Below are 13844 nucleotides of genomic sequence, written 5' to 3'. Positions count from 1 at the left end.
TTTTAACTTTTTGTAGAAAAATGCACCATAATTTTGACCACCTTAAACATGTTTCACTCACAAATGAATTTCAGAAAAGGCTAGCACATGTAATTGAAGTTATATAGGCATTTGCAGACTTGACTACCTGAGGCGTATGGTGTTCAGACAAGTTTCCAGAAGCCAAAGAATCAAAACAATAATGACCTTTTCTAATGCTATGAAAATATCCCAAATGTACGTAAATCAGATTTTTTTCAGAGATTAAATTATAGAGAAGAAAAGATAAGCAAATTTCACTGTAGTATTCTGGCTTTGCTTTGGACAATTGAATGCTAACAATTTTATTTGGGAATTGTATTTTTAAAAAATAGAGCACCAGATTGCTATTGAGGTCTTGGATCTTTGCCAGAAAGTCTCAATTCCAATCGCTGTAGAAAACAATTCCCTCAGGCGGTGGTGGCCTGTGAGACTAAATGTGTTGCAGTTAGCGCCAACTTGAAAAACATACAACTGCCCTAATGTTCAAGGCATAGTGCCTTTGTGTTCAATAATCCTTGCTTAAGAATGGATTAAATTAATACTTTCTATAGACATAGTTTTCTGCCACCTTGTGCCTGAAGGTGATTGCAAATGCCTGAATCCTGGCTGCTCTTCAGTACCTCTCATACTTCATAGTATGAGATTGTAATTTTGACTTTAGAAAAATCTGTCAGGTAAAATTAATGACCTCCCGAATGCTCTGCCTTACACACATGGATAATAGAACTAGGATACAAATCTGCTTTCTATATTCATGTCACAGTGCAGTCTTACCCCTCCAATGGATTAAAGTATGATTCTCTGGGGCAGTAGTTTAGTTTGTAAAAAGAGATTGACTTCTTTCTTTTTTTCTGGATCTAATGAAAAACTCCATGGAAAAAAATTAGAATTATTTATTCTGGTAAAGCAGGTATTTAGTGAAGTAAGCAAAGGCATAATATAGATGATGAGGTGACTCTAAAAGTTCTTTATTTTTATAGCACAAAGATGGCCACAAGGTCATTTGTGAAAATGCAGCAGTGTAAACCGGTTAAAGGCCACCCAACTTTTTGTCGGAGTGTGCATGGCACATTAAGAATAATGAACCTCTGTTTTCCCTGGCAAATTTTTAAATAGCAGATACCCCTAGAACTTATGCTTCTTGAGAGACTCAAGAATTTTCCTTCCAGTTAGTAACTGAACACCATTTCAAGGAAGAGAAGCACCACTTGGCTATATAATCCATAAATGCATTTACTTGTTTTGTCATATTTTGAACTGCCATCTACATCCCCTAGCACACAGCCTAAAAAGACACTTTGTGATTATTGATAAGCTGACAAGAAAAAAATGAGTTTTCCCCCCTTTTTTGTTGATGTTTTGTAATACGTTTTCTAGCTACTAGGTGGACTATATACTATAGTCACATGTGGGTCGTGAGAAATACTTCTAATTACATTCAGGCATCATGTTGTAAAGGTCCTGGACTTTGTTTTTACTGATTTTGTTAACCGTAAAGATTGCTAGTAATTAAAAATTTGCAGTTAGTCCATCTATTTTCAATTTATGCATGAATAATAATTATGCAGATTTCCCAGGGTTGCTGGACAGTCAAAAATAGATACAGGGGAAGCCCTCCAACTTGATAGCAGCAGTTATATATTTATTTGTACTCTGAGCTCTAAGGAGCAGCAAAGGCCCCACTGTGTCGTCTTCCTGTGGTTTTTATGGCACAGAAAGCCAAAAATAATTTCAGTTCTTCACTGAGGGCTGCCAAACTATTGGCCCACATATGCTTTGTTAAAAAATTTTTATACTTGCAGTCTCAACCAAAATCCAAAGTGATGTTCTAAAATATAATTAATACTCCATGAAATTCTTTGCACTAATAAAGCACAAAAAGATATATAAAGCACAAAAAGATATACAAACTTGGTCACCTTAATAGAAATGCCTGAATGACATTAAACTTTTAATAAATCTTCAAATCTTCAATTGATCTGGTGCCATCACTGTTTAAGTGCCTGCCCATGAATCCGCTTCATTTTGTAGAGAAGCTATATCTATCTCTTGAAATAAATATTAAAACAAAATACTCTCCCTAGTCTATATCTTTAATTTTTATTGGGATTTTTAACAATTATTATGGGAATCTGTAAAGTTGATACATGGCAAGGTAGTAATAGCCTAGTAAAGCATTTCAGTTCCAAAGACAATACTTGAATAGTGGAAGGATTTGCCAATGCGCAATAATTAAAATTAGCCATATAAAACTATGGGACATAGATGAAAAGGCAAGCCATAAAGTATGTCTCAGATTATCTTACTCTAAATCTGAATTTTGCTACAAAGTACCCAGGGACATTGTGCTGTTCTTTTTCTCCATGCTGGGAGATTCGTGCTAGGTCATGCTGCATTATTATTAAAAGGCTATTGTGATTGATAGTTAACCCTTATTTAGGAGGAGATCTAAGATGGATTCACAGAATACCCAAATGCATACAATACATGTGGGTCACCTGTAATTTGGAATGGAAAGCAATTTTTATTCTGAGGTTTCCTAATTCAAATGTTAATAGTGCACCAAAAGGTCAATTCAAGAGTTTATTATTTTTCAACCCAAGTAAAAGCAGAGAGAAAAATAGCCACCTCCACCATAGCCTCAGAAGCAAGCCAACAGCCTGAAACAGCTTTGAAATGAAAAGTTGGTGTGGTGGTGATGGTGGCAGTGATAATGGTGATGGTAGTGGTAGTTGTGAGGGTGGTGATGGTGGTTTGATAGTAAAAAATGTTAGTGCAAGTAGAGAGTAAGTAAGTAAAGTAAAGTAATCACTCATAGCCAAGGTGGAAAAGATGTATCCCATCATGGAATATTCCCGTTCTGAAAGAAATCTTGTGCTTATCTATGGGAAATCTTGTGCTTATCTATGGAATTCTTTTGATATATATATTTACATTGGGAACATGAATGTAGCTTGACATTTTTCCATTTAAACACCAGTAGCCTGATCCAACATTAAGCTGATACTAACAACGTGTAATGGCTTCATTAACAAGGCTTTGCTTCTTCCTGGAAACTGGTGAAAAAATCAAACCTTGTTGTGTATACCCTCGATGCAGCTTCTGTGTTGTCGTCACTCAGAAATGGGGAATGATTTCCCAAATGGCAAAGAAACAGAGTGATGCTATCTGCCCCTTTTGTAAAGTCTGTCTTTCTCTTTGTTTTCCAGGACACAATGTAGGAAGTCTTTTCCACATGGCAGATGATTTGGGCAGAGCGATGGAGTCCTTAGTATCAGTCATGACAGATGAAGAAGGAGCAGAATAAATGTTTTACAACTCCTGATTCCCGCATGGTTTTTATAATATTCATACAACACAAAGAGGATTAGACAGTAAGAGTTTACAAGAAATAAATCTATATTTTTGTGAAGGGTAGTGGTACTATACTGTAGATTTCAGTAGTTTCTAAGTCTGTTATTGTTTTGTTAACAATGGCAGGTTTTACACGTCTATGCAATTGTACAAAAAAGTTATAAGAAAACTACATGTAAAATCTTGATAGCTAAATAACTTGCCATTTCTTTATATGGAACGCATTTTGGGTTGTTTAAAAATTTATAACAGTTATAAAGAAAGATTGTAAACAAAAGTGTGCTTTATAAAAAAAGTTGTTTATAAAAACCCCTAAAAACAAACACACACACACACACACACACACAACTTTGAGGCAGCGCATTGTTTTGCATCCTTTTGGCGTGATATCCATATGAAATTCATGGCTTTTTCTTTTTTTGCATATTAAAGATAGGACTTCTTCCTCTACCACCACACCAAATGACTACTTCACACTGCTCATTTGAGAACTGTCAACTGAGTGGGGCAGGCTTGAGTTTTCATTTTATATATCTATATGTCTATAAGTATATAAATACTATAGTTATATAGATAAATAATAGATACGAATTTCTATAGACTTTTTCCATTTTTTAAATGTTCGTGTCACTTCCTATAGAAAGAAATTACTTCTAGTCATCCAGGCTTACCTGCTTGGTCTAGAATGGATTTTTCCCGGAGCCAGAAGCCAGGAGGAAACTACCACACTAAAGCATTGTCTACAGCTCCAGATGTTTCTCATTTTAAACTTTCCACTGACAACTAAAGAAGTATTGAATTTTTTTAAAGGGAACATGTGAATGAATACACAGGACTTACTTATTATATCAGAGTAATCGGTTGGTTGGTTGATTGATTGATTGATACATTTGGCTTCCTGCTGCTAGCAATGCCACGATTTGGATTTAATGATGCTTCAGTGGAAATCAGAAGGTATTCTGACCTTGTGAACATCAGAAGGTATTTTTAACTCCCAAGCAGTAGCAGGACGATGATAGGGTTGGAGGGCTATGGATTTGATTGATAGGGTTGGAGGGCTATGGATTCCCAGCCCATCCCTGTGAAGGAGTAGGCCACTCTTTAAGTGAAGGATTGGATGATTGTTCATAATACATAAAGTTCTCTATAATTACAACTAAATTATTATGCCCTCTTCTCACAGTCAAAAGGAAGTGGGTGGTTTTGTTTTTGTTGCTTTTTTAGATTTATTTTCCCATGCGGGATGAGTTTTTAAATGCCACAAGACATAGTTTAGTTTAAAATAAACTTTGGGAAAAGGTGTAAGACAGTAGCCCCATCACATTTGTGATACTGACAATTATCAACCCAGAAGCCCATGAACTCTGTTTCCATCCTTTGTATTTCTCTGCGAGTAATTCCACACAGGTTTGTAAGTAAGAAGGGCAAATTGATTCAAATGTTACAAAAGTAAAAAAGCTACTCCAAACCTTCCTTGGTGGATTAGACAGGTTAAATATATAAACAAACAAACAAACAAACAAAAATTGCTCAAAAAGAGGAGAAAAGCTCAAGAGGAAAAGCTAAGGACTGGTGGGAAAAAGCTTTACTCTTTCATGCCATTTTATTCCTCTTTGATTTAAAAATCATTCATTCAATAGACATCACCGTGTGACCTATAATTTTGCAAATCTGTTACCTCTGACATCAAGTGTAATTAGCTTTTGGAGAGTGGGTTTTGTCCATTATTTTATTAATAATTAATTAACATCAAACACGGCTTCTCATGCTATTTCTACCTCACTTTGGTTTTGGGGTGTTCCTGATAACTGTGCACACCTGAGTTCACAGCTTCACCACTTGTCTATTGCGTTATTTTCTTTTTCCTTTATAATTTTCAAAAGAAAACCCAAAGCTCTAAGGTAACAAATTACCAAATTACATGAAGATTTGGTTTTTGTCTTGCATTTTTTCCTTTACGTGACGCTGGACCTTTTCTTTACCCAAGGACTTTTAAAACTAAGATTTAAAACAAGGGGTTACTTTACCTCCTACTAAGAAGTTTAAGTTTCATTCTAAAATCAGAGGTGAATAGACTGCATAATTTTGTTTTAATCATCTTTTTGTTTTTTCTTTTAGACATTAGCTCTGGAGTGAGTCTGTCATAATATTTGAACAAAAATTGAGAGCTTTATTGCTGCATTTTAAGCATAATTTGGACATTATTTCGTGTTGTGTTCTTTATAACCACCAAGTATTAAACTGTAAATCATAATCAATGTAACTGAAGCATAAACATCACATGGCATGTTTTGTCATTGTTTTCAGGTACTGAGTTCTTACTTGAGTATCATAATATATTGTGTTTTAACACCAACACTGTAACATTTACTAATTATTTTTTTAAACTTCAGTTTTACTGCATTTTCACAACATATCAGACTTCACCAAATATATGCCTTACTATTGTATTATAGTACTGCTTTACTGTGTATCTCAATAAAGCACGCAGTTATGTTACAAAAAAGTATTGACTGGACTGCAGTACTTTGTTTTTATTTTAATTTAGTTGTTATTTACTTTTTAAATAGGTAATACATGCATATGAGTAAAAAACTATAATCCAGAAAGACAGTGAAAAGACTCCCAACTACCCTTTCCCCCATATCATCCTCATTGCCCTATGAGTAGACATTATTAATTTCTTATTTAGTCTTCCAGAGTGTCTTTATTATTATATAAGCAATTAAAATATATATGTTCCTATTTTTTTTCCTATTATTTCACAGGATATAGCATTCTCTGCACCCAGTGATGCACCTTGCTTGTTTAAATTTAAATATGGACTCAAGAAATCCTTTCATTTAAATATATAAAATGCTTTCTCATTCATTTTTATAGCTGTATAATATTTCATTATATGTTCATAGGATATTTTATTTAAGCAGTTCCCTTTGGTGGGATATGTAGTCTGTTGTCAGTCTTTTGCTATAACAAACAATATTGCACATTTCTCATTACATCATTTCATTTGTGCACAAACATATCTGTGGGATACTTCCTAGAAGTGAGATTGCTGGGTCAAAGGGGGTAAGCATTTGTAGACTGGGAGATGATACATTTTGTGCAGTGACTGATAGTCATAGTGTTTGTTGCGTTTTTTGTTTTAATAATGACAAGTATATTAATTAAGTCAGTTTGCAGTTCATACTTTGCTTCTCAAGAGAATTTCATATCACTTCTATTCCTGTGAATGTCACCATCTAAGAGGATGCATGAGTAGTAAGAGACACCTAAAATGATGTCTCACAACTGGTTCTGGGGAAGAATCCCTTACCATAGTCAACCACCACCATGGGGAGAACCTCTCCTTTGCCCCTGCCCTGCTCTGTTTCTTGCCCTGGCTGCAAAGGAGGCTGAGAAAGTGGGTAGCAATGTCAGCACTTCTTAGGGAGAGGCTATCTTTACCTATTCCCAAGGTTCATGGATGGGGGGGTTCCCCCAACAGTGTTCAGATGCTGGTGAGCCGAAGGAATAACATAAGTCCACTAGGTGCAGCCTATCCTAGTGATTTCGGAAATAATAGGAGATGATCCATCTCGTTAGAAATGATGTTAGTAGATGTGGCATCTCTGCTGTGAATCAATCACTTGCTAATTTTTTGAAACTAGGGTGATGATGCTGACCTAAGTGACTACCACATTGAAACACTGCCCTTGACATCCACATATACCAAGAAAAATTTTCATCCTATTTAAATAAACAAATCATTTATCCTTCCCACCATTACCCAAACCTACCTTTGTTTGAAACACCCAGACTGGCTGTTTTGGTGACACTTAAAGAGGTAACTGAGGAATCTTCAATACTTCACCATGTCTAAGACAACTGTGTGTGGATGACTCTGAAGAGGGCATTTGGTTTTCCATTCCATACTTGGCACACACTAGAAGAGACAGAATTAATTCAGTTAAAAATTAAAATGAATCGAGCTGGCACAGATTATGCACCGGCAAGCAAAATGTGTGTTTGGGAGAAAGCACCAAGACTAATGGATGTGTTCTGTAGAGCTGCAATGGGATTTCCCTGAATTTGTAATGCTCTAATGGTGGAATGAATACAAAGGCAGGCACTGGCGCACTTGCAAAGACTGCCTTCAAATTAAGTGTAGGAAGGACACAAATCAAATTCTTTCCCACAGTAGCAAAGCCACTGGAGTAGGAACTATAAACATGTTCTTCAATGCCCCTTGCACGTCAGTGTACCGTGATCTCATGGACTTAACTGACAACACAAGAGTGGCAGCGTGCCCAACATTCCATAATAAACAATATTGTGTGAATGTGTAAAGTCTGGGGATGTTTGAGAGTAGCTTTTGTGTGCAGAAAAGGTTATCTACAGTAACTTGAGGTTTAAATGTTATATGTACATACATATGTGTGTATGTACATGTGTGTATTTTATATACATTCAGGATTTTAGCTCTTCTATAACTTTATTTTGAAATCATTCAAACAAGAAAAACTGAAACAGAAGAAAAATTGCAAGAACAGTACAAAGAAAGAACCCACATATACCCTTTACCCAGGTTAATGAATTGTTTACATTTTGCTTCATTTACTTTATCGTTCTCTCAATGAATAGATGATAGTTTTTCCTGAGCCATTTTAAGAATAAGTTGTAGACATCATGCCTCCTTACATTTAAATACATCATGTACATTTCCTAATATCTAGGACATTCTCTTGTATAACCATACTACAATTATCAAAATAAAAAAATTATATATAGCTATCATCTACTCCACGGTCCATATTCAACCAAATATTGTCAATTGTGCCAATGATGTCTTTCATCATTATATATATTTCCCTAGTCTGGACTCTAATTCATGATTTCATGACATTTAGTTGTCATATCTCTTTAATCACCTTTGATCCGGAACAGTGTCTCTGCCTTTCTCTGTCTTCAAAGACCTTGACATTTTTAAGAGTACAAGACAGTTACTTTGTAGGATGTGCATGAATTTAGGTTTGTCTGATGTGTTCTCATGGTTTAGATTCAGGGTATGCATTTTTGTCAGGAATACTACACAAACAATGATGTGTCCTCAGCATGTGATACCAGGAGGCATATTCCCATTCTTGGTGCTGTTAACACTGATCATTTGGTAAAGGTGGTGTCTGCCAGGTTTCTCCAGTTGGTATACATTTTAAAACCTAATTTTTCATAAATCTTTAGGTTCAACTTAGAAATTTTATTTTTAGATATATAAATGTAGACAATTTGTATGAAGTAAGAACAGTCACTTTTAGTGAGCAGACTTAGCCACGTTGAGTAGTCTGAATTTTTTCGTTCTAAGCTGTATTTATACACTTAATGTGCTTTATTTTCAAGCCTATCTAATATCTCACAGGGAAGACCAACGCCAACCAACAGCACCTCCACCATACCTAACTCACATATATCGAGACAAATTAAACATACAAATACAGCGAATCTCAAGTCCTCTGAAACATTCCAATAGCATATACTGTATGAACTGAGTCCAACTTTTTTTATTCATTTTGAAATCACATGTGTAAAATTACACATTTTACATTGGAACCTAAGACTTATCTCTCCAATTTTCTAATATGTCAAATTGCCACAAACATCTTAAGCACTTTAAACAAACACAGATTATGCCTAAATTCAACATAAAAATATTAAAACCAAGGGTTAGGTTTACTCCACCATCTCTTTGTTTCATTTTAAAACTTCCTAGGCTTTCAAGACTTATTTGATAAGGTGTGTATTAAAATGTGACCCAGGAGTGTTAAAGTCTTTGAATCTCATAGTTTTGAGGGTGGCCACATGAGGTCTGTAGCCTTCAGCCTCCTGCAGCTAATCAAGGATGCCCTTCAATTGATAATAAATTTATCTGTGTGCCACAACGTGAAAACATTTGGGAAACTCTGCACTAAGAGAATACTTTTATCATCACAACAAGAGTTCAGGTTACTGGCTCAACAATTCCTATCCATACTAAAATTAAGCATCCTGGGCATGTTGACAATTTTTATCAGCCAAAAATTTGTGACCGGACTGAGTAACTCTTTTGATGCCACAGAAGGATAAGCACTCAATCCCTTTTTAAAGTCAACATGACACTTGGGGGACTCCAAGCCTGCACTTTCCAGATACGATTGATTTCACACCCGGTGTTCCTGGGTTCAATTTCCCCCTTTATACCTGTGTGGGTAGCTGCAAGCTCCTATACTAGGACTCCCCTAAGTCCTAGTTTGCCTGCTTCATTGATGGCTACATCTGTTGTCTTGACATCATTACTGATAGCACCCTTTCACTCTCAAAAATGCCCTCGTTAGTAGGTACACCTAACGTCTTTCAAACACACTGTTTCTCAATAGAAGTGTTGTTGGTATTTGGGTTGGGACAATTCTTCATTATGCACAACTGTCCCTCACTTTGTAGTTCTCCCAGTTGCTGTGATGACAAACCTGCCTCAATACATTCCCAAATGCCTCCTAGGGAAGCAGTAGAAAATTGCTGATTCTCTTTACTGCCTGAATACAGGCTGTGTTCTTTTCATACTCTCCCTAACTGGCAAGCTCCAGCTCTTAGAGATATTTTAATGGCATTCGTTCTTGCATACTTTTCCTATTTTGTCCAGCCCTCCAGTCACTTCTCTAAAGTAATTTAATGATACTACCCTAGCTGAAAACATTGACCATCAGATAAAAGCCAGCAAATAAACAAGTATTTTTCAACAGTAGAGAAAGAAGCTATCCCCATTCATTCGCATTCATTTAAATGTAACATCTGGACTCTTGGTGCGTTTTGAGCTTGTAGATACACCCTAGCCACATCCCCTCTTGTCTTCAGAGACAGTGCATCCATACCCTCGCTTCTGGGAATATCAGCTGCTGATGGCTCACAGCTGTGTCCCTCTCGCGACCTCCCCGGTACTGTCAGAACAGAGAACTGCCTTGCCCAAGGTAACACCACCTGTCACAGGGAAATTGCCTGGGCCAATACTGGCTGATGTAGAGAAACAAAAACCCAGTCCCCTTGCCTCAATTTGGGACAATTCTGAAGGGCCATCCCAGCTCTGGAGCACCGCCTGGAATCCACCAAGGTCTTAGTTGTAATCACGCCACAGTTCAGCTTCTCCTCTGCCCCTCCTGCCTTCTCACTTTCTTCAGGTGTCTCTGTTATGAGCACCCCTGCCCCCAGTAAACCTTCTGCAGAGAGTACTCCATCTCAAAGGCTGCTTCGAGGGAGTCTGGTCCAAAACATTGCTGTTTGTTTCACTGAGAGAGTTGTGAAACAAAAGAGTAACCTAAGTCATTCTACCTCTTTCTCCATCCTGCTGCTTACTACAGCCAGACTGCCCCTTCCAACTGCTTGGAACTGTGAGCTTAGCCTTCTTCACTCACTGCTGTATTGTTTTTAAAATAAAACCAAAAAAAAAGATATACAATATTTTACATCTTTATGGGGCTACATGTGAGATTTTGTTATATGCTTAGAATGTGTAATAATCAAGTCAGGGTATTTGGTGTGTCCATAACCTTAAGTTAATCATTGATATGTGTTGGGAACATTTTAAGTTCTCACTTAGCTACTGTTAAATATACAATACATCGTTGCTAAAAGTTGGTCTGCTTTAAAAAAAAAATTTAGAGACGAAGTCTCACTATGTTGCCCAGGCTGAACTCAAACTCCTGGGTTCAAGGGATCCTCCCATTCTCCTGCCTCAGCCTCCTGAGTAGCTGAGCCACACCCAGCTCACTGCTGCATTCTTATTCTTCAAGGTTTCATGGCAACAGTCACGTTTCACACATCAGCATCCTTTCTTTCCTCCATCCTAAGTCGAAACAGCCTGCTTCTCCAAAGTTTACTCACTCATGGTTGCTTCCACCAAAATGCTAATGTGTAATGTTCATGCGTATGTGCTTACATTTTTTACAGTCTATTCCCCGACCTGTTAACACTTGTATGCCCTAAGGCTCAGTTCTTGGACCTCTTTTCATTTATGTTTACACTCGCCACCTTGGTATTCTCATTCGGTCTCAGGGCTACAAATACCTTCTACATGATGATGACTCCACGATTTGTATCTCTAACCAGATCTTCACCCATGAACTCCCGACTTGTAGATCCAGCAGCTTCCTCAACAGCTCCACTTAAAGGTCTAATAGTCTTCTCTAACTTGTCATATCTAAGAGCAAGCTCCTGATCAACCCACTGCCACCACCTCCCATCACTATCTAAAATATTCTCTCCCCAAGCCGTTCATGGCAAGCCTATCCTTCCAGTTGCTCAGGTCAAAAACCTTAAATACTCTTGACTCCTTTTCTTTTGCACCCACAACCATCGCATCAGCAAATTCAACTGGCCCACCCTTTAAAACAGATTAGAACCTGGCCACTTGTCCTCATCTCTACTTTCACTGCACTGGTCCGAGATATCATAATCACTCTGCTGCCAAATCATCACAATAGCATTTAGCTGGCCTCCCAACTTCTACCCTTTCTTCCTTCAGTCTGTCCTCAACACAGCAGCCTTATTATGTTAAGGCATAATAAGGTCTTGTCACTCGTTGGCTTAAAATCAACCAATGGCTTCCCATCCCAAAATAAAAGCCAAAGTTCTTCTAGAGTTCGAGGGGTTCCTACACGATCTGACCCATACCTCTCTGACTTCCTCCTTGCTACCCTTCCTCTCCTTCACTCTGCTCCATCCATGTACCTGACGCTTTATTGTTTCTCTAACACACCAGTCAGTTCTGACCTCAAAGCCTTCATGCTTGCGTTTTTTTCCACTCAGCATGCTCTACCCTAGCTGCCTGTTTCGTTGGCTTCCTCATTTCCTTGAAGTCTTTACTCAAAACACCTTCTCGGTCAGACCTCTCCTAGCCAGTATTTAGAACTGCAACCCCCAACTACCTTTCCCTGTCCCAGCTCTATTATTCTACACCACATTTCACATTTATTACCAGCTGGCATACAATGATTCTTTACTTGTATATTTTGTGTATCATCTGTCTCCTCTAACTAGAATGTAAAGTTAGGGAGGGTAGGGATTTGGGTCAGCTTGCTCACTATATTATAGTCCAGAGCACCTAGGACTCCTGGCACAAAGGATGTTTTCAGAGTGAATGGCTGAACTAGGGAGGAGACAATAAAGGACACAGGAAAAGTGACACTTGGGGATTTCATATTCTAACTTTTCTTTCCTAGGCATTAGTCATGTTCTTTTTATGGGTGGTGTTCAGAACTCTGGGATGAATAAGACAGCTCAGGGACATTCCAGCAGAGAGTCAGAGATATGGCTGCTTAAGAAATAAGACCCTAAAAGAAATAAATAAGAGAACTGAAATTTCATATACAAGGGGAAAAAAATAAAACTGTGAGGTGATTTAACATCTTACATTGAAGGTGATGACCAGTTGTTCTCCATTTCTTCTGAGGAGAGAATCAAAGAAAAGGAGTTTAAAGCATAGCTTGAAGAATTTGGGATGCTATACAAGAAAGAATTCAGTAACAACCACCCTGGCTAAATTGTGAATGCAGTGGATTCATCTTCCTCTGGAAGCTTTTATAGAAGGACAGATTCCCCTTCAAGTCTGCTCCTATACGATAGTAATGTGGGCAAGGTAAAAGCTAAAACAAGAATGTAAAATGGCTTCATTACCAACCTTTCCTTCCTCTGATCCTTTTTTTTTCTTTTTGTGAGACAGGGCGTCACTCTGTCACCCAGGCTGGAGTGCAATGGCACGATCTCAGCTCACTGCAACCTCCACCTCCCAGGTTCAAGCGATTCTCCTGCCTCAGCCTCCTGAGTAGCTGGGATTACAGGCATCTGCCACCACGCCCAGCTAATTTTCTTATTTTTAGTGGAGATGGGGTTTCAGCATATTGGCCAGGCTGGTCTCGAACTCCTGACCTCAGGTGATCCGCCCATCTCGGCCTCTCAAATTGCTGGGATTACAGGCGTGAGCCACCACGCCCAGCCTTCCTCTAATCCTTTAGCTTGTCTTTTGCTGTCTTGTTTGGCTGAATGGCTTGTCTAAGCTCAGCCTTTTTCACATATGATAGGACCTTCTGCTCCATGTTATACAACAGGTAGCACTGATGCCCCATTCTGGCATTTTGCTTAAATACAGGTCAAAACCTGTGCCTTTAAAGTGATGATAGATTCTTCCTTAAGTCTTTCCTCAATATCCTAGCCTCCTACCATGTTTCTCCGAAAAATTTTTGGCATCCTAAAATGGTACCATGATTCTAAAACTGACGTAGTGATACAAAACCTGATCTGTTTATATATGTGTGATGATACAAGTCATCAAAAATTGTAACTGTAAAATAGGTATTTATTTTAAGTGGTTTTTCTAATTCTAAAATCACAACAGTTTAAATAATAGTGTCAATATTCATTAAATAAGCATTCACTCAGTTTCTGCTTCAGGCCAGACACTTGGGATA

At 37.8% G+C, this 13844-nt stretch overlaps 1 protein-coding gene across 1 annotated transcript in view; it reads left to right on the top strand.

The window, feature by feature from the left end:
* Window positions 1-5878, top strand: part of DMD (dystrophin) — a 147636-nt gene extending 141758 nt beyond the window's left edge. Inside the window, 1 exon segment of the mRNA NM_001132294.2 lies at window positions 3231-5878. Coding sequence (NP_001125766.1) covers window positions 3231-3328 — 98 coding nt within the window. The 3' untranslated portion in view covers window positions 3329-5878.
* Window positions 5879-13844: the final 7966 nt, after the last annotated feature.

This window comes from Pongo abelii, chromosome X (assembly GCF_028885655.2).
Source record: "Pongo abelii isolate AG06213 chromosome X, NHGRI_mPonAbe1-v2.0_pri, whole genome shotgun sequence".
Classification (NCBI taxonomy): Eukaryota; Metazoa; Chordata; class Mammalia; order Primates; family Hominidae; genus Pongo; species Pongo abelii.
Note: the sequence above shows the minus strand (reverse complement) of the source record. Positions and strands in the feature narration are given on the sequence as shown.